This window comes from Esox lucius, chromosome 11 (assembly GCF_011004845.1).
Source record: "Esox lucius isolate fEsoLuc1 chromosome 11, fEsoLuc1.pri, whole genome shotgun sequence".
In the NCBI taxonomy this organism is placed as follows: domain Eukaryota; kingdom Metazoa; phylum Chordata; class Actinopteri; order Esociformes; family Esocidae; genus Esox; species Esox lucius.
In genome coordinates this window covers 10,198,292-10,225,449 of record NC_047579.1, presented here as the reverse complement: position 1 = coordinate 10,225,449, position 27,158 = coordinate 10,198,292, and the positions used below count along the sequence as shown (strand labels likewise).

The following is a 27,158-nucleotide window of genomic DNA, read 5'->3' as shown; positions in this document are numbered from 1 at the left end:
TCAATATTTGAACTGTAAAAGGTAAGACAAATCGTTTCATAATGATTCATTAAAGAACAAAGCAGAGAGAGTGATCATTTGGAGTAAGTCATTATCAGTGTTAAAGTGCTGTAACATCAATGTAGTTATTCAGTCCACGTTCTCAAATGTGTTGATTTGTTGTCAGTAAAATCTATGTAAAAGTTAAAGCATAATTGAATTCTGTGTTTGTTATTTAGTGGTATTTGATTAAAAGTAATGCTTGTTATTCTTCAGTTTGTATCTGATCCAGACATTGTGTCTTCTAGTCTTTGAGTCTTGATCCAGGAAGTGTGTTTCTCTCCATTATGTGCTTACAGGTATAATCAGAGTGTGAGAAGAGGGGACTGCCTCTAAAATGAGTCTTACTGGGGAGAGGGAGTTTGAGGGCTCTGCCCCTAAAATCTATATTTTTGGTGAACATGACACCACAGCTAAAAGGTGAAATAATAATAATAATTTGGTTTGAGAATGGATTTCCACATCTGAGGTCAGAGTAGAAAAGTGACTGAATATTTCCCTCTGTTGTTTTGAAGGGTAAAACGGCAGAAGAGACCAGCCTCCCCTGTGCCCAGTTGTGTGTCCATGAAGAGTGACTGGTCTATGGGTCAACCTTTGAACTTCAAAACAGGAGATTCAGGGTGAGAAAGAAAGAGAAGCTGGGTTTTAATTTGTTCTAGATACTGTTGTATCTGTTTACTAATGTTTAAATCCAGGTTTGTATTTAATATTGATGCTATTGGTGTTTTAGTTTAATATTTAAATTGTTTAACTAAACTTTCAAAATGTGTATTACATATCAGTGCTGTGGTTTTAGTATAATATTTATATTGTTAACTTACACTTTTTATATGTGTAATAATTCTTTGTGTACATGTTTTTCAATAATAATTACATCCTCAATTACAAAATCAATATGTCCTTATTTTGACATTTAAACAAGACAGTTAAGAGTCAAAGATTCTGAGTTGGTTCAAACACACCAATCACTCCTAAGTCCAAACCAAAACTCTACAAAGTACATACATTTAAAAAAAGCATTTATAAAGATAACATTAAAGACATCATAATATAAACACAGAAACGATAAAATTTTTCCATCACTCAGTGTTGTTTTTCTTATTCATAATACTGTTTCTTGTTTAAAAAAAAATATACTATGAAAGTCTACCCTTATAAATATGGAAAATGTTTAGTCCTACTAAGGTACTTCCACTTATAACATGGAATTATGGTCTGAATTATGGTATTTTAGTGTAATAATTCAGTTGTTAAACTACACTTTCAACTTATGTATTACACATCAGTATAATCTTAAAATTGTTAGCTTACACTTTTCATGTGTTGTTTTTATTATCCATAATGACTTTATATTCTTAGTAATGACTCAGGGGTTGTTTGTCTTGTCTCGGCCAGCAGAGGGAGACACTTACTCTAGTAGTTGATTAACCCGCTCTCACTCTACTGTTGTTCTCACCAGCCTGTCTAGTAGTCAGTTAGTAGACAGAGAACAAGACAAATAAACAAAGGCTGAGGAAACAGAACATTATTTAAAACGTTATATAGAAGGTGAGGAATTCATAAAACATACGATATGAAACACCAAGCTAAGGAGACTGTATGTACGATATAATTGTTATTTTGTGAGAGCGTTTTTATAGTTTCATTACATTATAAATAGATGTTAGCATTGAAAAGTTGGCTATCGGTATCACACACGGGGCAACAATGTACATGTAATCTTTTTTTGTCAAACATAATACATTTCAAAAAATTCTATTGAGATTAGGAGATGAGTTCCAATGCCTTTTTTACAAATATTTTTTAGTATCTTTGCGATTTAAAATTGTGGTATGGCCTTGACCAATGAGACTTATATTATATTGAAAAAAGAACCAGAGAATCAGTTAAATTCTTCATAAAAAATAATCTTCCATCTCAGACTCCTTTCATCTTCTCACAATACTATATCCAGGTCGATCTTTATGATCACCTTTGTGTGGTTTTTACTTGTGAGTTAATGGGTTTTAAGAGCCGACATGTTTCTATTGAGATACAATAGTCAGTGTTGGATTATGGTAGCAATTATAAAACATTGTTACTCCTGAAATCTGAAGCACAAAACTGTGTGTGAGTCTGTACAAACTCTAGAAGTGTAGATGTAATGTCATGTTTTGTCCACAGAGACCAACAGGAGAGATCAGAGTCTGAGATTCTCATTGGTGAATCTGTCCAGAGTCAAACAGACCTGTCTTCTATATTCAGTGTATGTGGTCCTGTTATGTACATTTGTTTCTGTATACCTCATGTAAAGTTAATATGTCAATCATTCATACATTTATTAATATTGTTCTGATATTTAATTAACTTTATTTCAGTCTAATTTGAACTTGTTCTCTCTCTTTCAGTTACTTGAACAGAATATCATGATATTTGTGAAGAAAGAGTTAAAGAGGTTTAAGACAATGCTGAGTTCAGATCTCACAGAAGGATTTAAGAGTCAGAGGGAGGATGAGGAAGGTGTGGACCCTGAAGATGAGAAGCAGGAGAGCAGTGCCAAAGAGGGGGCTCTGAAGATCACACTGCATGTCCTGAGGAACATGAACCAGAAGGATCTTGCTGACACACTGGAGAAAAGTAAGTCTGACTTTACTGTTGAATGTTTCAAATGATATTATAGTGACCTTGAGACAACGTATAACAACCTCTTCTGTGTTGAAGAACTTAACATAGAAACAAGTGAAGAGACGAGAGACAGATATCTAACAATTAGAGGTGCACGATATATTGACTAAACACAGTTATCACAATAACACGTTGATTAATATCAAAATTGAAAATGACTTTTCACTAGATTTGAGATTTAATCACTTTAAATCTCAAATGATGAATGAGCTGCCAAGAAATACCATAGGCACCTTTACAAAGGCTGAAACACCAGACTCTTCTAGTGAACAGCAATCAGATTCCCTTTGCGGTAGATTACAAAGCTTTGTGTAGCTAGTTTACAATCCGTGTCCATGTGATCATTTGTTTTCAAAATGATTTTGCTTTTAGTGTTGATTAAGTACCATGTCTAAAAAGCCAATACCTGTGATTGTGTAATGTTGGAGTTGTGGTGTAGTGTTGGTTACGGAACCCGGCGCAGGCATTTCTCTCGTTCGTGGGGTTTAATAAAAAAAAAAAAAAAAACGAACACGAACGGACAACGATAACTAATATACTGTATGAAAAGAAAGGTGCGCAACAACGCGTCTTAACAACTTATATCCAAACAGTACACACAAACAGTACACACAAACAGCGCACACACAAACAGCGCACACACAAACAGCGCACACACAAACAGCGCACACACAAACAGCGCACACACAAACAGCGCACACACAAACAGCACACACACAAACAGCACACACACAAACAGCGTACACACAAACAGCGTACACACAAACAGCGTACACACAAACAGCGTACACACAAACAGTACACACAAACAGTACACACAAACAGTACACACAAACAGTACACACAAACAGAATGACAGCAACAATAATCCACCATGTGAGGAGCAGAGGGGAAACATTTAAACACCTACTAACGATACAAATTGGGACCTGGTGTGAAAGATTGAAAACGTGACAGTCCGGGATGTGTTCGTGAGTGATGGGAAACTGAAGGTGCACGGAACGGTGGCGCTGCTGCTCACCTAACCGTGACAGATTGGCCCTGTTTGAGATTTGACAAGTATTTCTCTACTGTAGAGACTGAACCTGGGGGCTGTGATGGCAAAATGTAACAGTTTTATTCATTATTTGCAAATAAGAGAGACGCGTCAAACGCTTACAAACATAATAGTCCGAGGAGTCTCTATCTTAATACATGAACAGTCCCTATTTATTACAGTTAAAAGGGGTGAGGTAAGTTATTTCACATCTGTCTTGTGTCACATAGGTTTAACCCAAAGGGCGGCTTGTCCCCCCACCTTATCCTTCCTGCCATAATGTTTACTGTTGTGTTTACCTAAAGAAGACAATTGCTCCTACTTCCCCCCAAGGATCACATTCCTGAGGAACAAAAGGACTGACACTCTTCTTGGTCTAGTCAGGAGAACATGGTCAAAGTACCTAATAATCCTCTGATATTATACAGACGTGTGTGTCACAATCAAAGTAAAGATTTACAAACCAGCCAATGGAAAGACAGACATTTCCCAAATGTACCTTAGTTCAAAATTTCCATAACAGGGCATATCCTAAGAAAAACTTTAGATTACATTGAAATGCCAGAAAACCTGGTACACCTGTCTAATACTTGGTTGGTCTCCCATGGGAGCACCTTTATCCATGAGGGAACATTGCACAGTCCTCATGCTGATGCTTGTTGAGGGCCCAGCATTGAATCCAGATGTTATTTGAGGCAGTGTTGCAGGTCTATCACGTGATACAGTTCCTGCTAGTTGATGCTGGTCACGTTCTCCCAGTCTGTTTATGGCCATACTGCTGTCGTCAGTTAGATGTTTGGCCAGAATTCTTGTATTCACAGTACACCCTTTAAATGGTAGTGTGTGGAGATCCAAACTTCTCTACCCCTGAAATGCTATGACCCATCTCACAAGCTCCACCTATTAATCTGGGTTGAAAATAGCTTAAATTGTGATAACTTGCCATTCTCACGGTGGAAACAGCTCTACATGCATCTACAGATGTCTATCGCTTTATACTGTATATGCACTGGCAGACACAACCAATGACGTGCATGGCTGGCGTTGCTATGTATTTTGAATGGGCTCACCTGGACCAGTTTTTCGGGCACTTCAGTTTAGATTCAACTTCATTGTCATTGAACAGTACAACAAAATGTAGTATCATCTAACCAGAAGTGCAAATAGAAGAGGGTAGAAAATGTACAAGAATTAAGTATAATATAAGCATTAAGTATAATATAAATATTAAGTATAATGTAAGTATTAAGTATAATGTAAGTATTAAGTATAATCTAATTATTAAGTATAATGTAAGCATTAAGTATAATATAAATATTAAGTATAATATAATTATTAAGTATAATGTAAGTATTAAGTATAGTGTACAAGTGTAAATGTGCACATGGCAGTTCTGAACCCCAGTTTGCCGCAAGTCTCTGTTATTTATTATAGAAACATCATTAATATCATCTGGGTTATTTATTTCAGATGAGCTTGCTGTGATTTACCAACATGATCTCAAATCTAACCTGAAGAAGAAGTGTCAGTGCTTATTTGAGGGTATCGCTAAACAAGGGAACCCAACACTTCTCAATAAGATCTACACAGAGCTCTACATCACAGAGGGTGGAAGTGGAGGAGTCAATAATGAACATGAGGTGAGACAGATTGAGACAACAACCAGGAAACAAGCAAGACCAGAGACAGCAATCAAATGTAATGACATCTTCAAACCCATACCTGGACAAGACAAACCTATCAGAACTGTGCTGACAAAGGGTGTTGCTGGAATTGGAAAAACTGTCTCTGTGCAAAAGTTCATTCTGGACTGGGCTGAAGGAAAAGCCAATCAGGATGTCCAATTTGTATTTTCGCTGCCTTTTAGGGAGTTGAATTTAATGAAAGGGGATCATCTCAGTTTGATCCAACTCATCAATCATTTCTCAGTTGAAACCAAAAAAGCAAGAATCACTAACTACAACAAATACAAAGTTCTGTTCATTTTTGATGGTCTGGATGAGTGCCGACTGCCCCTTGACTTCAAGAACAACAAGAGCTGTTGTGATGTGACAGAGTCAACCTCAGTGGATGTGCTGATGACAAACCTCATCAAGGGAAATCTGCTTCCCTCTGCTCTCCTCTGGATAACTACCAGACCTGCAGCAGCCAATCAGATCCTTTCAGAGTGTGTTGACCAGGTGACAGAGGTGAGAGGGTTCAATGACCCACAGAAAGAGGAGTACTTCAGGAAGAGATTCAGTGATGAGGACCTGGCCAGCAGAATCATCTCACACATAAAGACATCAAGGAGCCTCCACATCATGTGTCACATACCAGTCTTCTGTTGGATCGTTGCTACAATCCTTGAGTACATGTTGACTACAGATGATAAAGTAGAGCTGCCCAAGACCCTAACAGACATGTACTCACACTTCCTTGTGTTTCAGTCCACACACAGGAATGTAAAGTATGATGGGAAAAAAGAGACCGATCCACACTGGAATAAAGAGAACATTCTGACACTGGGAAAACTGGCTTTTAACCAGCTACAGAAAGGCAATCTGATATTCTATGAAGACGACCTGAAAGAGTGTGGCATTGATATTAGTGAAGCATTAGTGTACTCAGGAGTCTGTACACAGATCTTTAAAGAGGAATGTGGGCTGAACCAGGACAAGGTGTTCTGCTTTGTCCATCTGAGTATTCAGGAGTTTCTAGCTGCTGTCTATGTGTTTCTAACATTCAAAAACAGCAATAAGAATCTATTGGATGAACAACAATCAACTTTCATAACACGTCTCCTCTGGACAATACCTGAAATAGATTTTCACAGGACTGCTGTGGATAAATCCTTCCAGAGTAAGACTGGACACCTGGACCTTTTCCTTCGCTTCCTTCTGGGTCTCTCACTGGAGTCAAATCAGAACCATTTACGAGGTCTACTGACAAAGACCAGAAGCAGTTCAAAGAGCCATAAAGAAACAGTCAAGTACATCAAGGAGAAGATCAGGGAGAATCCCTCTTCAGAGAAGTGCATCAATCTGTTCCACTGTCTGAATGAACTGAATGACCATTCTCTAGTGGAGGAGATCCAAAGATACCTGAGTTCAGGAAGTCTCTCCAGAGAAGAACTGTCACCTGCACAGTGGTCAGCTCTGGTCTTTGTGTTACTGACTTCAGAAGAGGAGATTGATGTGTTTGACCTGAAGAAATACTTCACATCAGAGAAAGGTCTTCTGGGGTTGTTGCCAGTGATCCAAACCTGCAGAACTGCTCTGTAAGTACAGTCATGAAAATGCCCCCACCCCCCCAACACAAACTCTCTTTTTACATCTACAGTATATTTACTGACATGACAGCACTGATGATTTTCTAAATAGGAAGCAGAGGCGTCGCTGGGATCACAATACATTTGGGGTTTAGCCCTCCCCCCAGACAGGAAGTACAGGGTTGTGAATGTACACACTAGCAGTGTACACGTCTACATTGTCATAATGCATCAGAATTATAGAGGAATAGATATGGGGATATTTCTTTATTATTATTTTCTTTGGTCAATTTGAGATAAGGGGCTTTTCATAAAAGTTCTGTGGCTATACACCCAGACGCCCAGGCCTAACAACAACACTGATAGGAGGTTACATTTGTGTGTCATATATTGTCAGTTTTAAAAGTATGTCCTTAATTAATGCTGACATGATAATGATGTAATATATAGAGGATATTCTGATGTTATTCTGAACTATTGTTCGGTTAGTGACATGATGATATTCTCTCTCCAGATTGTCAGGTTGTGGAATCACTGAGAAAGGCTGTGCTTCTCTGGTCTCAGCTCTGAAGTCAAACCCCTCACACCTGAAAGAACTGGATCTGAGTAACAATCAGCCAGAGGATTCAGGAGTGATTGTGATCTCTGCTTTGATGGAGGATCCACAATGTAGACTGGAGACTCTGAGGTGAGTAATAGTAGTTAATTTTTATATTAAATATGACATAGTGAGGGGACTCGAGTCACATGACTTGACTCCTCCAGTCACAATTTTCAGGACTTGTGACTTGCTTGATTAAAGTATGAAAATGACTTGACATTGACTTGAGAACAAGTTACTTGAGACTTGACTTGACTTGAAGTGGAAGACTCGACAATGACTTGAACTTATAATAAACAAACAGCAATACAATTATTTTATATGTTGTGACATCAGCACCACTAATCAGCGTATGTGCCTTTAACGCTGCACAAATCAAACCGCGCCAAACATGGCAGACAGTAACGTTAGTCGAGCTCCACAAATAGTATCGTTTGGATACAAGGACTTTGAACTGGACCGTGTGAATAAAAAAAGATTTGCCAGATGCAAAATATGCAACAACGTCAAATTTCACAAGGAAAGGTAAGAAAGTAATCTCTTTATATTCAGTTTCACTAGATCTATAACGATTAAGTTACTAATGTAATGAATTAATCTTTTGTTTGTCATAATTTGGCCTTGTTAGAAATGTGACCATTATCATTACTGAATACGTCTGGTAAATAGATGTAAGGGAATTTGACTATAACAGTGGCATAGCCTGAATTTTAATGTTGATGGTCATCTTAAAATGAGCGGGCATGTATATTATTACACGTAGGCTATAATGTCTGTATTAAATGTGGGCATTTTCAAGTGTTTGTGGACTGCGTGTGGAAACTAAAAAGCAATGTGCTTACACCATAACAGTTAACTTTACTGCATGAAAGGCTATCATGGAGGCGCCGATGTGATTACTAGCACCTAAACATTTCGAAGAGGTTTTTATTTTTTACTCATACAGACAAGAATAATTACAGCGTAATTACATATTAGGCAGTTTTTCAGTCACAATAATTAGTTTATAAGGTTGTTATTATTAGCCCTTATTACATGGATTGGCTGAATTCCAGTGCAGAATGCGTTTTATTTCTTGATAACTGACCGTTGCCATGAAAAACAGCGCGTTGCTATGGACGCAGCAGGATTCTAACCAGAGACGGAACGGACTATTTTCTTTAGAGGAAGCAATACAGTCGTTTTTAAATCAATAAATTCCTTTTGAAATCAATATTTTGTGTCAAATTATAGATTTATTTGGTAGGTAGCCATGTAATAAGCGGGATAAGGTATAGCGAGGCGGTTGTTATAGCGAATACAACCCCTTCAGGCTGATTCAAGATCCCTCCGCTTCGTCCCCCCAAAGAATTGTACCGCGGAGGAGAAAAATATTTAATTTTGAAATCGAGCTTCGCACCGAGCGCACGTCAGAAACAGAGGACAGTGTGTGTGTGTGTGTGTTCATCTCTTTAGTACTGTGACTTGACTTGAAACTTATAAGGACTCGACTTGACTTGCTTAGGGTGAACCCTTGACTTGACTTGATTTATCTGAACTGTGACTTGAGACTTGACTCGAGACTTAATGATTAAGACTTGAGACTTGTTTGGACTTGACCATGTGTGACTTGTCCCCATCTCTGGTGATCATTAACATTATAATAATACAACAGAGGTGTTAAACTACAACAAGGGACTAAAAACAGCTGCTGTTGTCAATGGGTGAACCTCCACCAGCCCTGAGCTCCCAGCAGGACAAAGTCCCCAACCACCTGGTGAAGTCCACTGTTCACTGGTACAATATAAATGTTCACTGCTCTTCTATAATTAAACCAGCATGAACATATATTAGATTGAATATATATTAGATTGTTTCACCTGCGTATTGGGTCACTGGATATTTCACTTCTGCCTGTTTGATCAGAAATATTTCAGGTAATGTGTGAGTTTGTTGTGTTCAGAGATTCCAAATATACTGTATATATTCTAATAGGAAATATAATTGACTAATCAAAGGCCGTAACAGAACAGATTTTACTAGATAAGTAAGTTGATTTAGTATAATTATCGTTACAGTCCTATTTTCCAGGTTTATCAACCATTCAAACTAATTTTCATTTCAACCCTCTGATGTCCACAGATCCACACCTCTTTGTCTGTTTATTATCCTTCCTGCTACTCCTCCCCTCACACATACACACACATATACACATACACACACACACACACACACACACATACACATTAACACACACATTCGCACACACACACTTTCGCACACACACACTTACTCTTCCTTGAACAACAGGACTGTATATTTATTGACTGAGAACATTGATGATTTTCTATACAGGATTTCTATACATTCTAGGGTCATATATTGGCAATGTCAGTTTTAAAAGTATGTCCTTTAGTAAAGTTGACATGACACTGATGTGATATATAGAGGATATTCTAATGTTATTCTGAACTATTGTTCTGTTTGTGACATGATGATATTCTCTCTCCAGACTGTCAGGTTGTGGAATCACAAAGAAAGGCTGTGCTTCTCTGGTCTCAGCTCTGAAGTCAAACCCCTCACACCTGAAAGAACTGGATCTGAGTAACAATCAGCCAGAGGATTTAGGAGTGAAGAAACTCTCTGCTTTGATGGAGGATCCACAATGTAGACTGGAGACTCTGAGGTGAGTAATAGTAGTTAATTTGTATATTTAATATGACATAGTGGTCATTAACATTATAATAATACAACAGAGGTGTTACACTACAACAAGGGACTAAAAACAGCTGCTGTTGTCAATGGGTGAACCTCCACCAGCCCTGAGCTCCCAGCAGGACAAAGTCCCCAACCACCTGGTGAAGTCCACTGTTCACTGGTACAATATAAATGTTCACTGCTCTTCTATAAATAAACCAGCATGAATATATATTAGATTGAATATATATTAGATTGTTTCACCTGCGTATTGGGTCACTGTATATTTCACTGCTGCCTGTTTGATCAGAAATATTTCAGGTAATGTGTGAGTTTGTTGTGTTCAGAGATTCCAAATATACTGTATATATTCTAATAGGAAATATAATTGACTAATCAAAGGCCGTAACAGAACAGATTTTACTAGATAAGTAAGTTGATTTAGTCTAATTATCGTTACAGTCCTATTTTCCAGGTTTATCAACCATTCAAACTAATTTTCATTTCAACCCTCTGATGTCCACAGATCCACACCTCTTTGTCTGTTTATTATCATACCTGCTACTCCTCCCCTCAAACATACACACACACACACACACACACACACATTCACACACACACACACACACACACACACACACACACACACACACACACACACACACACACTTACTCCTCCTTGAACAACAGTACTGTATATTTATTGACTGAGAACATTGATGATTCTCTATACAGGATTTCTATACATTCTAGGGTCATGTATTGGCAATGTCAGTTTTAAAAGTATGTCCTTTAGTAAAGTTGACATGACAATGATGTGATATATAGAGTATATTCTAATGTTATTCTGAACTATTGTTCTGTTGTTGACAATGATAATCTCTCTCCAGACTGTCAGGTTGTAGAATCACTGAGGAAGGCTGTGCTTCTCTGGTCTCAGCTCTGAAGTCAAACCCCTCACACCTGAAAGAACTGGATCTGAGTAACAATCAGCCAGAGGATTCAGGAGTGAAGAAACTCTCTGCTTTGATGGAGGATCCACAATGTAGACTGGAGACTCTGAGGTGAGTAATAGTAGTTAATTTTTATATTTAATATGACATAGTGATCATTAACATTATAATAATACAACAGAGGTGTTACACTACAACAAGGGACTAAAAACAGCTGCTGTTGTCAATGGGTGAACCTCCACCAGCCCTGAGCTCCCAGCAGGACAAAGTCCCCAACCACCTGGTGAAGTCCACTGTTCACTGGTACAATATAAATGTTCACTGCTCTTCTATAATTAAACCAGCATGAATATATATTAGATTGTTTCACCTGCGTATTGGGTCACTGTATATTTCACTGCTGCCTGTTTGATCAGAAATATTTCAGGTAATGTGTGAGTTTGTTGTGTTCAGAGATTCCAAATATACTGTATATATTCTAATAGGAAATATAATTGACTAATCAAAGGCCGTAACAGAACAGATTTTACTAGATAAGTAAGTTGATTTAGTCTAATTATCGTTACAGTCCTATTTTCCAGGTTTATCAACCATTCAAACTAATTTTCATTTCAACCCTCTGATGTCCACAGATCCACACCTCTTTGTCTGTTTATTATCATACCTGCTACTCCTCCCCTCACACACACACACACACACACACACACACACACACACACACATACACATTAACACACACACACACACACACACACATTCGCACACACACACTTACTCTTCCTTGAACAACAGTACTGTATATTTATTGACTGAGAACATTGATGATTTTCTATACAGGATTTCTATACATTCTAGGGTCATGTATTGGCAATGTCAGTTTTAAAAGTATGTCCTTTAGTAAAGTTGACATGACAATGATGTAATATATAGAGTATATTCTAATGTTATTCTGAACTATTGTTCTGTTTGTGACATGATGATAATCTCTCTCCAGACTGTCAGGTTGTGGAATCACAAAGGAAGGCTGTGCTTCTCTGGTCTCAGCTCTGAAGTCAAACCCCTCACACCTGAAAGAACTGGATCTGAGTAACAATCAGCCAGAGGATTTAGGAGTGAAGAAACTCTCTGCTTTGATGGAGGATCCACAATGTAGACTGGAGACTCTGAGGTGAGTAATAGTAGTTAATTTTTATATTTAATATGACATAGTGATCATTAACATTATAATAATACAACAGAGGTGTTACACTACAACAAGGGACTAAAAACAGCTGCTGTTGTCAATGGGTGAACCTCCACCAGCCCTGAGCTACCAGCAGGACAAAGTCCCCAACCACCTGGTGAAGTCCACTGTTCACTGGTACAATATAAATGTTCACTGCTCTTCTATAATTAAACCAGCATGAATATATATTAGATTGAATATATATTAGATTGTTTCACCTGCGTATTAGGTCACTGTATATTTCACTGCTGCCTGTTTGATCAGAAATATTTCAGGTAATGTGTGAGTTTGTTGTGTTCAGAGATTCCAAATATACTCTATATATTCTAATAGGAAATATAATTGACTAATCAAAGGCCGTAACAGAACAGATTTTACTAGATAAGTAAGTTGACTTAGTCTAATTATCGTTACAGTCCTATTTTCCAGGTTTATCAACCATTCAAACTAATTTTCATTTCAACCCTCTGATGTCCACAGATCCACACCTCTTTGTCTGTTTATTATCATACCTGCTACTCCTCCCCTCAAACATACACACACACACACATACACATTCACACACACACACACACACACACACACACACACACATTCACACACACACACACACACACACACACACACACACACACACACACACACATTCACACACACACATACACACACACACACATTCACACACACATTCACACACACACACACACACATTCGCACATTCACACACACACACACACACACACACACACACACACACACACACACACACTTACTCCTCCTTGAACAACAGTACTGTATATTTATTGACTGAGAACATTGATGATTTTCTATACAGGATTTCTATACATTCTAGTGTCATGTATTGGCAATGTCAGTATTAAAAGTATGTCCTTAATTAATGCTGACATGATAATGATATAATATATAGAGGATATTCTAATGTTATTCTGAACTATTGTTCTGTTTGTGACATCATGATATTCTCTCTCCAGACTGTCAGGTTGTGGAATCACAAAGAAAGGCTGTGCTTCTCTGGTCTCAGCTCTGAAGTCAAACCCCTCACACCTGAAAGAACTGGATCTGAGTAACAATCAGCCAGAGGATTCAGGAGTGAAGAAACTCTCTGCTTTGATGGAGGATCCACAATGTAGACTGGAGACTCTGAGGTGAGTAATAGTAGTTTATTTGTATATTTAATATGACATAGTGATCATTATCATTATAATAATACAACAGAGGTGTTACACTACAACAAGGGACTAAAAACAGCTGCTGTTGTCAATGGGTGAACCTCCACCAGCCCTGAGCTCCCAGCAGGACAAAGTCCCCAACCACCTGGTGAAGTCTACTGTTCACTGGTACAATATAAATGTTCACTGCTCTTCTATAATTAAACCAGCATGAATATATATTAGATTGAATATATATTAGATTGTTTCACCTGCGTATTGGGTCACTGGATATTTCACTGCTGCCTGTTTGATCAGAAATATTTCAGGTAATGTGTGAGTTTGTTGTGTTCAGAGATTCCAAATATACTGTATATATTCTAATAGGAAATATAATTGACTAATCAAAGGCTGTAACAGAACAGATTTTACTAGATAAGTAAGTTGATTTAGTATAATTATCGTTACAGTCCTATTTTCCAGGTTTATCAACCATTCAAACTAATTTTCATTTCAACCCTCTGATGTCCACAGATCCACACCTCTTTGTCTGTTTATTATCATTCCTGCTACTCCTCCCCTCACACATACACATTAACACACACACACACACACACACACACACACACACACACACACACACTTACTCTTCCTTGAACTACAGTACTGTATATTTATTGACTGAGAATTATACTTACACATCAACACACACACACACACACACACACACACACATACACATCAACACACACACACACACACACACATTCACACACACACACACACACACACACACACATTCACACACACACACACACACACACACACATTCACACACACACACACACACACACACACACACACTTACTCCTCCTTGAACAACAGTACTGTATATTTATTGACTGAGAACATTGATGATTCTCTATACAGGATTTCTATACATTCTTGGGTCATGTATTGGCAATGTCAGTTTTAAAAGTATGTCCTTTAGTAAAGTTGACATGACAATGATGTGATATATAGAGGATATTCTGATGTTATTCTGAACTATTGTTCTGTTTGTGACATCATGATATTCTCTCTCCAGACTGTCAGGTTGTAGAATCACTGAGAAAGGCTGTGCTTCACTGGTCTCAGCTCTGAAGTCAAACCCCTCACACCTGAAAGAACTGGATCTGAGCTACAATCAGCCAGAGGATTCAGGAGTGAAGAAACTCTCTGCTTTGATGGAGGATCCACAATGTAGACTGGAGACTCTGAGGTGAGTAATAGTAGTTTATTTGTATATTTAATATGACATAGTGGTCATTAACATTATAATAATACAACAGAGGTGTTACACTACAACAAGGGACTAAAAACAGCTGCTGTTGTCAATGGGTGAACCTCCACCAGCCCTGAGCTCCCAGCAGGACAAAGTCCCCAACCACCTGGTGAAGTCCACTGTTAACTGGTACAATATAAATGTTCACTGGACTTCTATAATTAAACCAGCATGAATATATATTAGACTGAATATATATTAGATTGTTTCACCTGCGTATTGGGTCACTGTATATTTCACTGCTGCCTGTTTGATCAGAAATATTTCAGGTAATGTGTGAGTTTGTTGTGTTCAGAGATTCCAAATATACTGTATATATTCTAATAGGAAATATAATTGACTAATCAAAGGCCGTAACAGAACAGATTTTACTAGATAAGTAAGTTGATTTAGTCTAATTATCGTTACAGTCCTATTTTCCAGGTTTATCAACCATTCAAACTAATTTTCATTTTAACCCTCTGATGTCCACAGATCCACACCTCCCCTCACACATACACACACATACATACACACACACACACACACACACACACACACACACACACACACACACACACACACACACACACTTACTCTTCCTTGAACTACAGTACTGTATATTTATTGACTGAGAACATTAATTAAAAGTATGTCCTTAATTAATGCTGACATGATAATGATGTGGTATATAGAGGATATTCTGATGTTATTCTGAACTATTGTTCTGTTTGTGACATGATGATATTCTCTCTCCAGACTGTCAGGTTGTGGAATCACTGAGGAAGGCTGTGCTTCTCTGGTCTCAGCTCTGAAGTCAAACCCCTCACACCTGAAAGAACTGGATCTGAGTAACAATCAGCCAGAGGATTCAGGAGTGAAGAAACTCTCTGCTTTGATGGAGGATCCACAATGTAGACTGGAGACTCTGAGGTGAGTAATAGTAGTTTATTTGTATATTTAATATGACATAGTGGTCATTAACAATATAATAATACAACAGAGGTGTTACACTACAACAAGGGACTAAAAACAGCTGCTGTTGTCAATGGGTGAACCTCCACCAGCCCTGAGCTCCCAGCAGGACAAAGTCCCCAACCACCTGCCCAATGGGATTTTCTAAAGGTCTGATAGATGAAGCCCCACCAGACCTCCTATCAGACATGGAGGTGAAACACCCACAACCAGCAGGGCCTCCATGAAAACACAACAACACATTATTACATTATTATTTTCTCTCCAGAAGGGGTGCTGCTATGGATTATTTTCAGAATGGATTCTTCTATACCTTAATACAAGATTATTTGAACAATCGCAAAAGTAAAAACATGACTCACGGTCTATGTGGTGTTTGCTTTTACATTGAACCAAAATCTAAACAGCAGGTAAAGTCTTGGTCCAATGTTTCCCGAGCTGATATAAAAGATCCCAGACACTTTAATATGGGCATACAGTTTCTGTATTGTCAAATAATGTAAAATCCATAGTTTTAAAAGTATGCCCTTAATTAATGCTGACATGACAAGATATAATATATAGATCAGGGGTGGGCAGTATTTTCACTGGGGGGCCACACTGGAAATGCCAGAGAGCATCGTGGGCCAGTGTCAGTTAGGTACGGTGTTGTGGGAGTACGGGAGGCAGAGTTAGTTGGTGTCCATCTTTTTAATCAAACAAACACAGAGCACAACAAAAACACAATGGATGAAAAGGGCTGACTTCAGCAGCAAAACGAATGCAAGCAACGGTACAAGGTACTTACAATTAACAGCAACACACAAGACATCAAACATGAAAACAACAATGATCCACACTGAGAATTTAGGTCAATCTCCTGATCAACAAAAAGTTTGCATCATTGTTTTATTGTGGCGGCAGAAGACAAAATATTAACATAATTAATATGTAAATAAATATAATTATTCAATATCTGTGCTGTCACATAAAACCTGAACTAAAATCAGATTCAACACTGTGACAGTAATGTCAGATTTATCATCTAAATGGCACCTTTACATAAGCTTGGCTATCATGTATGTTATAGATTTGGGAATCATTAGTAAATAACTTGGCATGAAGTAAAGCCACAGTGCCTGTCAGTAGATTGACGTCTACATTCCACTTCTAAAAAGACATGGGATCAAACAAAGCTTCAGACATCATTAATCACCTGGTGATCATACGCTGAATAATACATCTCTACCAGAGAAACACTGGAGTTAAACATTCATAAAATACTGTAGATCCAATGGTTGATTTAAGATGTGAAATTAAAACCAGACAAGCAAATATTCCTGATGTAGAAATGACAAATGCAGTTGAAATTACAAATGCAGCAAAACTATGTATGAAAAGTCATAATTGGCGCTCATACTGAGCCTTTTAAAACAACTACATATTCATCCACAGCTCTACATGTTGAGCTATTGGTCAGCTTTGATGATTTACATTCTAGTGTCATGTATTGGCAATGTCAGTTTTAAATGTATGCCCTTAATTAATGCTGACATGACAAGATAGCGGTGGTGGGCAATATTTTTCACTGGGGGGCCACATTGAAAATGCCAGAGAGCATCGTGGGCCAGATTACTGTTTTAACCAACATGGTAACACTCTTAACTTGCTCATTATATTTATGCATTTTTTTTTTCCATGCAACACCGTTTTCATAATTGAACTTAACTTAATTTACTTTAACAATGTTTTTTATTATTATTTTCTGTTTATAACTGTTATTATGGCAGGCAAAGGCCTAAAAAACATCCCTTTTTAGGGTTATTACTCAACAGAAATGTTGCAACACATGTTTGCCTTAAAACGTTACTTTCAACTCAACAGATTAAGCTACATTACATAAGTGTGTAACAGTCCTATAGGTATAATAGTTACAGTGGGGAGTATTTGATGTATGAAAAGTCCTAATTGTCACTCATACTGAGGCTTTTAAAACATCGACATATCCATCCACAGCTCTACATGTTGAGCTATCGGCCAGCTGACGCTCCTACCATTCTTATAACATCATTCTAACAATAGTCTACAGTATTGGGGATATCCGTTTGTTATTGATAATGAATGACGTGTAGAAGAAATGTTTTGACATTCACCTCCTTGTGAATCTCATTAGTTCTTGATAATGAGGCTGTAATCTAATTAAGTTTCATATGTTTTGAAGCATTGTCAGAAAGTGCCATGCATTTGAAATGCTGGTTAAGGTTGAAGGACGTCTGAAGCTTCAAACCCCATCAATCATGTGATCTAGTTGCTTGGATACAAGCCTCGACTCTTGTGCTTCCAACAATCTGGGTTGATATTTCAGAGCGTCGGCTTTATGTGTCCCATCACTCACTGAATATAGGGGTTTAAATGATTTGTACATTAATGCTTTAGGTTTTTCTGTGTTTTACACAGCGTCACAACTTCTTAGGAAACTGGGTTGTACAGATAAACACCTACTACCCAAATACATGGATTTAGTTCAACTTTCAGGTGTCTAAGACTTTTACACTGTACTGTATATTCCTATTACAAGCACCTTCCCTAATATCATAATACATTTAAAAAATGTCCACTTCTTTATCTTTAACCCATTGCACAACCACATCTCTATACATCTATAGATCTACTGGTTGGGACACTGAAAGACCTAGAATTTATATTCTTCATTGTCATTTAAGTGGATAGTTGACTTAGGCTGGACAGAGTTAGCATCACGCCAGGTTAATCTTTCGTCTTGGAAAGCAAAGAATTGACTTGTGTGTTTTTTTCTTTTTTGTAAACCGTTTTATTTTGAAAACGTGGCTTTTTTTCAATTGAGATTTAATTAGCGTGGCTAGGTTGTTTGATTTAGTCATACATTTCAAACATGTGGTTTCAAAATGGGAAGTTACTGCTTCAAATTTACCAAACCTTTTGATCAATGATGTCTGAATCTCTGTTTGATTCAATGCCTTTTTAAAACTTGTTACAAAATGCTCCCAGTTCTGTCTTTTATGCCAAGTTGCTTTCACTCACTGCCCCCCCCCCCCCGTTCTAATTGAACTCGTAACCTCAAGTGATTTATTGCTGATCTGGAGATGTCACTATTGTGAACTGTTTAATGACTAAATTAATCTTTATTACCTATTTCATATTTGTTTACAATGTTGTAAGGGCTTAAGAAGCTTTGGTTGCCCATCAGAACTTTACTAAGTTCATAGACTTTTGTTAATGTGAGTCGTTTATGAAATCATGATAACATGATAATCTCTGTGCAGGCTGTCAGGCTGTCTGGTCACAGAGCAAGGCTGTTCTTCTCTGGTCTCAGCTCTGATGTCAAACCCCTCACACCTGAAAGAACTGGATCTGAGCTACAATCATCCAGGAGACTTGGGAGTCAGACTGCTCTCTGCTGGACTGGAGGATCCACACTGGAGACTGGAGAAACTCAAGTAAGTCCTGTAGAAGTTTTCTTTTCCATTAATGTGGCATAAAGTTGTCATGTTGTTTTGCTTTGTGTTAAATACAGACCTGCCTACCTGCACTCATTTTGCATAGTATGAGCACAGTTTCAAAGTCTAACTACACTGCTATGAAATCAAGCTGGATAATTGTGAATTTGAGGAAAACACATTTATTATTTATAATGTATATTAATTATTATTTAAATATGACTGGACCATCAGTGTTAATATGTTCAGACATCAGCTGGTCTGTTTTTGTTTTGACTGATAATAACCACAACATCAACGTTTCTGCTACTTAACCTCAACTCTTGTATCCCTTCTTCTCTCAAACCCAGTATTAATCTCAGCCTCTCCCCATCATATCAGCCACACTGCCTCAACACATGATCCACTGTCTCAACTTCCTGACAATGGTCACACTGACCTGTTGGATGTTTCCCTAACAGATGTAATTTTTCTTGTGCAAAAAGACATTCACCACTGTCTCCCTGTTCACCTGTGTCTTCCTGACCTCTGCTTCTAAACAGAACACAGGGTCCATAGAACCTCTCCCCTTCCTGACCTCTGCTTCTAAACAGAACACAGGGTCCATAGTACCCCTCCCCTTCCTGACCTCTGCTTCTAAACAGAACACAGGGTCCATAGTACCCCTCCCCTTCCTGACCTCTGGTCCTAAACAGAACACAGGGTCCATAGTACCCCTCCCCTTCCTGACCTCTGCTTCTAAACAGAACACAGGGTCCATAGTACCCCTCCCCTTCCTGACCTCTACAGTTCAGAAACACCTCCTTTTGTATGAACAAGAAGGTGTGACAACATCTCACAGAATAACTGACCTTTGAGAAACACATGACTATGGTCTCAATCAGCCTGGTCCTTTGATTAGTTTATCTCTGTATTAACACATCTGGCATTTTTCCTACTGTCTAAATACATGGACTCAGTACTTTACTATCAACACAGTAGGTAGCTGGTGATTTTACACTCTCTTATACAGTGGTATAATTAATCAACACAGTTCATTTCTATAATAGTCACTCAGGGTGACACATGCAGTCACTTTTCCTTCCCAATGTTCCTGCTTCTATCCTTCTATCCTTTTCCCTTCCCAATAATCTATCCTGAATTCCATCATCACAGTCATTATGGATAGTTTGTTCACTGTTTAAGGGACAACATTAAAACCTTATAATTGAACTATTTAAAGAGTAACTGGATGTACATTGTTAGAGATGAATTTCAGTGATTGGGAGGTTTGCACTTTGTATCTCTTGTGTCTTTTTAAGCATGTTATTTTTATATGGGGGCTCATTTTGGGGTAATAAGTGGATTTCTATATTTCGTATGTTGCTTTGTGTTTACTTACTCATGTACTAACACAAACACACACACACATTTACACTTGTTCCTCTATTCCTTTGGAGAACTTAGACCTAACCTAAACCTAAACTTTATACCAAAACGCAACCCAGCCCTAAACGCCAAACTGGTAATGACTAGGATACACCTAGAAGTTTTCCCAATTCTAACACTCTTATTGTACATTTTTCCTAAACTCATAATCCAGAAATCATATTTTTTACCTTGTATGGTGTGTTATTAGAGGAGGGGTTGTGTATGATGTGTTATTAGTGGAGGGGTTGTGTATGGTGTGTTATTAGAGGAGGGGTTGTGTATGGTGTGTTATTAGAGGAGGGGTTGTGTATGGTGTGTTATTAGAGGAGGGGTTGTGTATGGTGTGTTATTAGAGGAGGGGTTGTGTATGGTGTGTTATTGGAGGAGGGGTTGTGTATGGTGTGTTATTGGAGGAGGGGTTGTGTATGGTGTGTTATTAGAGGAGGGGTTGTGTATGGTGTGTTATTGGAGGAGGGGTTGTGTATGGTGTGTTATTGGAGGAGGGGTTGTGTATGGTGTGTTATTGGAGGAGGGGTTGTGTATGGTGTGTTATTGGAGGAGGGGTTGTGTATGGTGTGTTATTGGAGGAGGGGTTGTGTATGGTTTGTTATTGGAGGAGGGGTTGTGTATGGTGTGTTATTGGAGGAGGGGTTGTGTATGGTGTGTTATTGGAAGAGGGGTTGTGTATGGTGTGTTATTGGAGGAGGGGTTGTGTATGGTGTGTTATTAGAGGAGGGGTTGTGTATGGTGTGTTATTAGAGGAGGGGTTGTGTATGGTGTGTTATTAGAGGAGGGGTTGTGTATGGTGTGTTATTAGAGGAGGGGTTGTGTATGGTGTGTTATTAGAGGAGGGTTGTGTATGGTGTGTTATTAGAGGAGGGGTTGTGTATGGTGTGTTATTGGAGGAGGGGTTATGTATGGTGTGTTATTGGAGGAGGGGTTGTGTATGGTGTGTTATTGGAGGAGGGGTTGTGTATGGTGTGTTATTGGAGGAGGGGTTGTGTATGGTGTGTTATTAGAGGAGGGGTTGTGTATGGTGTGTTATTAGAGGAGGGGTTGTGTATGTTGTGTTATTAGAGGAGGGGTTGTGTATGGTGTGTTATTAGAGGAGGGGTTGTGTATGGTGTGTTATTAGAGGAGGGGTTGTGTGTGGTGTGTTATTAGAGGAGGGGTTGTGTATGGTGTGTTATTAGAGGAGGGGTTGTGTATGGTGTGTTACTGGAGGAGGGGTTGTGTATGGTGTGTTATTGGAGGAGGGGTTGTGTATGGTGTGTTATTAGAGGAGGGGTTGTGTATGGTGTGTTATTGGAGGAGGGGTTGTGTATGTTGTGTTATTGGAGGAGGGGTTGTGTATGGTGTGTTATTGGAGAAGGGGTTGTGTATGGTGTGTTACTGGAGGAGGGGTTGTGTATGGTGTGTTATTAGAGGAGGGGTTGTGTATGGTGTGTTATTAGAGGAGGGGTTGTGTATGGTGTGTTATTAGAGGAGGGGTTGTGTATGGTGTGTTATTAAAAGAGGGGTTGTGTATGGTGTGTTATTGGAGGAGGGGTTGTGTATGGTGTGTTATTAGAGGAGGGGTTGTGTATGGTGTGTTATTAAAAGAGGAGTTGTGTATGGTGTGTTATTAGAGGAGGGGTTGTGTATGGTGTGTTATTAGAGGAGGGGTTGTGTATGGTGTGTTATTGGAGGAGGGGTTGTGTATGGTGTGTTATTAGAGGAGGGTTTGTGTATGGTGTGTTATTGGAGGAGGGGTTGTGTATGGTGTGTTATTAGAGGAGGGGTTGTGTATGGTGTGTTATTAGAGGAGGGGTTGTGTATGGTGTGTTATTGGAGGAGGGGTTGTGTATGGTGTGTTATTGGAGGAGGGGTTGTGTATGGTGTGTTATTGGAGGAGGGGTTGTGTATGGTGTGTTATTGGAGGAGGGTTGTGTATGGTGTGTTATTGGAGGAGGGGTTGTGTATGGTGTGTTATTGGAGGAGAGTTGTGTGTGGTGTGTTATTGGAGAAGGTCTGAGTGTGTTTTCGGGGTATTGTGTATTGCGTATGTGATTGGGATGTCGTGCATTGTGTTTGTGTGTGATTGGGGGGTTTTGTTTTGTGTTTGTGTGTGACTGGGGGGTTGTGTATTGTGTTTGTGTGTGATTGGGGGTTGTGTATTGTGTTTGGGGGTTGTGTATTGTGTTTGTGTGTGACTGGGGTTTGTGTGGTGTGTTTGTGTGTAATTGGGGGTTGTGTATTATATTTGTGTGTGATTGGGGGGTTGTGTATTGTTTATGACTGGGGTGTTGTGTGTGATTGGGGGGTTGTGTATTATGTTAGTGTGTGATTGGGGGGTTGTGTATTGTGTTTGTGTGTGATTGGGGGTTGTGTATTGTGTTTGGGGGTTGTGTATTGTGTTTGTGTGTGACTGGGGTTTGTGTGGTGTGTTTGTGTGTAATTTGGGTTTGTGTGGTGTGTTTGTGTGTAATTGGGGGTTGTGTATTATATTTGTGTGTGATTGGGGGGTTGTGTATTGTTTATGACTGGGGAGTTGTGTGTGATTGGGGGGTTGTGTGGTGTGTTTGTGTATAATTGGGGGTTGTGTATTATGTTTGTGTGTGATTGGGGGGTTGTGTGTTGTTTATGACTGGGGAGTTGTGTGTGATTGGGGGGTTGTGGTGTGTGTTTTCGAGGTGTAACATTGCAGAGACGAGGCAGGATACATGTTCTGGGAGAACGGAGGACTTTTAATTAAAAAAAACTAAGAGGTTATATGGTGTGTGTTTGTGTGTGTGTGTGTGTGTGTGATTGCAGTAACATTTATGATTTGCCATGTTCAAACACTTGGGTACAAAATGTATCAAGCCTTGAGTGACTTTTTCTCCTGTGTGAAGTATGTTTGCACTTTCCATGTGGTCTATATTGTTCATTCTGAGAATGACTCTTCTGTGTTGTTTCATACATTAAAGGGATAAAATACCTCTAATGTTTGATCTCTAACACAGACTTTCAGTTTTCAGTTTTCATTGAATAACAACGAACCCTGACTAGTGATGAACAATCATCTCTTTTTGAAGGGCTGGAAACCAATTCACATTAGTGAATGAAACCGTTAATTTACTTACATTTTTCATTTACTTAAGTGTAACAAGTGCCCAAGTGTAGATCGAAATTTTGATCATAATTGCATAATTCGTCTAACCCAAGTGTGTTGTGTTTATGAAGGGGGACAGGGAGAGGTGGTGTGTGAGTGTGTGTGTGTGTGTGCGTATGTGTGTGTGTTGGGTGTAATGTCTGTGTGGATGTTTGTGTTGCAGGTATATAAGGTGTGTGTGGTTTTGTGTGTGGTTGTGTGTGTGTGTGTGTGTGTGTGTGTGTGTGTGTGTGTGTGTAAGACAGGTTGTGTGTCACTGAATGACAGTCTGCTCCTCTGTTTCTTCCACAGTATGGATCATGGTGGAGAGTGGAGGTTGAAATCAGGACTAAAGAAATGTAAGTGATTTATTATACAGAACACATATACAGCTGGTGTGTGTATGTCTGTGTGTGTGTGTCTGTAAGTTTGTGCATATTTGTTTCATTCTGCATGTGTGTATATAATCTGATTGATGATGATGTGTAATATTGTGTCTTGGTCTCATCCATCAGATATCTGTGATCTCACACTGGACCCAAACACAGTACACAGAAACCTCTCTCTGTCTGAGGAGAACAGAAAGGTGACATGGAGGAGAGAGGAGCAGCCGTATCCTGATCACCCAGAGAGATTTGAGGACTGGCCACAGGTGTTGTGTAGAGAGGGTCTGTCTGGACGCTGTTACTGGGAGGTAGAGAGGAGTGGGGGAGGGGCTTGGATAGGAGTGACATATAAAGGAATCAACAGGAGAGGAGAGGGTGATGACTGTTGGCTTGGATACAATGACAAGTCCTGTAGTCTGGACTGTTATGATGACTGTTACTCTGTCAGACACAATAATAAGACAACTGTCATACCTGTCACCTCCTCAGACTCCCACAGAGTAGGAGTGTATCTGGACTGGCCAGCCGGCACTCTGTCCTTCTACAGGGTCTCCTCTGACACACTGACCCACCTGTACACATTCAACACCACATTCACTGAGCCCCTCTATCCAGGGTTTATCAATATAACTCCTCAGTGTCTCTGTGTCAGATGGTCCCTGTGTCAAACACAACATGATGTTTCACTCTAATCATGGTCATGTTCAGTAGGACACACCGTAGTAAAACAGAATAAATTACCACATCCAGTTCAGACAGGAAACCTGAGTGGTCATTGGTCAGTGACGTATCAGCTGATGGTGTCCACCTGTTACCCACCCACTACTCCTACCTCCTACCACACCATGGTCATGTTCAGTAAAACACACCGTAGTAAAACACTGACAATAACTCTCTAGTAGTGAGTAAATATATCATATGGCTGTAAATATTCCTGATTAAACACCACTGAAGATGTAACCTGTAAGCTAGAGTCATTATTCAATAGAATGAATCACCACACTGGTCTGTAAAACCTTCACATTCAGAAAGCATTCATCTGGTTGTTATTGTTTATCATTGGTGTTTGTAAACATTGTCTGTAGAATGTTTATTTATTTAATTGTTGACAAAACATTCCTGCTTATGTAAATTAATTTCAGTGTCCCAGATTTGACAGAATAATTTTTTTTTAAAACAGATTATTTTGGATTGTGTTATGTATAATGTGTGTGCGTGTGTGTGTGTGCGCCTGCATGTGTGTGTGGACAGATGCTGTAAATACTTTACTAAACACAGACCACCAAAGCCATTGGATTGATGTGACAGTTGACCGTCCAACAACAGAAACTTAGTGAACCTCCTCCTGTTAACTGATCTACTAACCATGAAGAAAGAGAACCATGTAGCACACCAGGTGAACAGAACCTGATAGAAACATGGATAGAAAACACACACACATCTTCTCCTGTGTTTCAGGGTGTCTCTGTCCCCTCTGATCCAGTGTCTCCTCTCTACCTCCTTCTCCTGTCCCCTCTGATCCAGTGTCTCCTCTCTACCTCTCTCTCCTGTCCCCTCTGATCCAGTGTCTCCTCTCTACCTCCCTCTCCTGTCCCCTCTGATCCAGTGTCTCCTCTCTACCTCCTTCTCCTGTCCCCTCTGATCCAATGTCTCCTCTCTACCTCCCTCTCCTGTCTGCTCTGATCCAGTGTCTCCTCTCTACCTCCCTCTCCTGTCCCCTCTGATACAGTGTCTCCTCTCTACCTCCCTCTCCTGTCCCCCCCTCTTCCTCACTTCCTCTCCCCTTTCTGCTATTTTTGCGATTCCCCCTGTTTCTCCTCTTTCCTCCTCATCCTCTGTCTCTCCTATCCTCCTCTTACTCTCCCACTCCCTTGCCCATCTCCTCTCCTCCTCTCTTCATCTCCCTGTCTTTCTCCCTTGCTCTCCCTCCTTGCTTCCTCTCATTTCGTCTCTCCCTGTGCTCCTCTCTTCCTGTCTCCTCCTTGTCTTCTCTTTTCCTCACCTCCTCTTCTCTCCTGTCCCTCTCGACGTCTCTCCTTCTGCTCCTCTCCTTTTTCTTCCTCTCCCTTTCTCCTCCTCATCCTCACTTCCTCTCCTAATGTCCACCTCTCCTCTCTGTTACCCTCTCCTCCTCTATTCCACTGCTCCTCTTCCTCTTTCTTCTTTTATTCACCTCCTCAGTCTTTCTCTTCCTCTCCTCTCCATCATCCTCTCATCTTCTATTCCATCTCTTCATCTCCCCCTCAGTTCTTCTCCTATCTCTGTCTCCCACTCCTTTCCCCTTCTGCTCCTCTTTTCCTTGCCCTCTCTTCCTCTCTTTCTCTTCCACTCTTTCTTTCCTCTTCTCTTCTGCTCCTCTGCCTCTCCTCCTCTCCTGTTCTCCCTCTCATCCTCTCATTTCTCTCCTAATGTCCACCTCTCCTTTCTCAATCTCTTCTCCTTTCCTCCTCTTGCTCCCCTCTTCACTTCCTTTCTTCCTCTCCTGCTCTCCCCCTTTCCTCCTTTCTTCTCCCCCTCTGCTCTTTTATCTTCATCTTCCTCTGTTCCTTTCTTCCTCTCCTCTTCCTCCTTTCTTTGTCACCCCCTCCCTTAGTGTCTTTCTTGTTTCCTTCCACTTTCCTCCTCTCCCCCTCTCCTCCTTTCTCCCTCTACTCCTCCTCCTATACTTGTCACTTCCTCTTCTCCTCTCCCCCTCTGCTCTCCCACTCCTTGTCTCCCATTCTGCTTCACTTTTCCTCTCCCCATTTCCTAGTCTCCTCTCCTTCTTTCCTCCTCTCTTTATCTTTCCCATTTCTCCCTCTTTGTTCTTCCGTCTTCATCTCTCCTTCTCCTTCTGCTCTGCTCCTTTCTTCCTATCCTCTTTTCATCTTCATCTTTCCTCTCTTCCTGCCTTCTTAACTTCCT

At 39.6% G+C, this 27,158-nt stretch overlaps 1 protein-coding gene across 1 annotated transcript; it reads left to right on the top strand.

Annotated features, from left to right (window-relative positions):
• Positions 1-338: 338 nt before the first annotated feature.
• LOC114840308 (NACHT, LRR and PYD domains-containing protein 12-like) lies at positions 339-25,749 on the top strand. Its single transcript, XM_034295443.1, has 15 exons — positions 339-459; positions 555-659; positions 2,203-2,284; positions 2,427-2,655; positions 5,210-6,998; positions 7,504-7,677; positions 10,082-10,255; positions 12,214-12,387; positions 13,437-13,610; positions 14,701-14,874; positions 15,676-15,849; positions 19,173-19,346; positions 24,181-24,227; positions 24,384-24,454; positions 25,506-25,749. The coding sequence occupies exons 1-15, from the start codon at positions 377-379 to the stop codon at positions 25,512-25,514; spliced, it is 3,633 nt and encodes a 1,210-aa protein (XP_034151334.1). The 5' UTR covers positions 339-376; the 3' UTR covers positions 25,515-25,749.
• The last annotated feature ends 1,409 nt before the right edge of the window (positions 25,750-27,158 follow it).

Bases quoted from the DNA above. Each gene is read 5' to 3' on its own strand.
- LOC114840308 (XM_034295443.1), top strand. From the start codon at position 377: ATGAGTCTTACTGGGGAGAGGGAGTTTGAGGGCTCTGCCCCTAAAATC. The intron at 15,850-19,172 runs GTGAGTAATAGT...ATCTCTGTGCAG, and splicing joins TGTAGACTGGAGACTCTGAG to GCTGTCAGGCTGTCTGGTCA. The intron at 24,228-24,383 runs GTAAGTGATTTA...CTCATCCATCAG, and splicing joins GAAATCAGGACTAAAGAAAT to ATATCTGTGATCTCACACTG.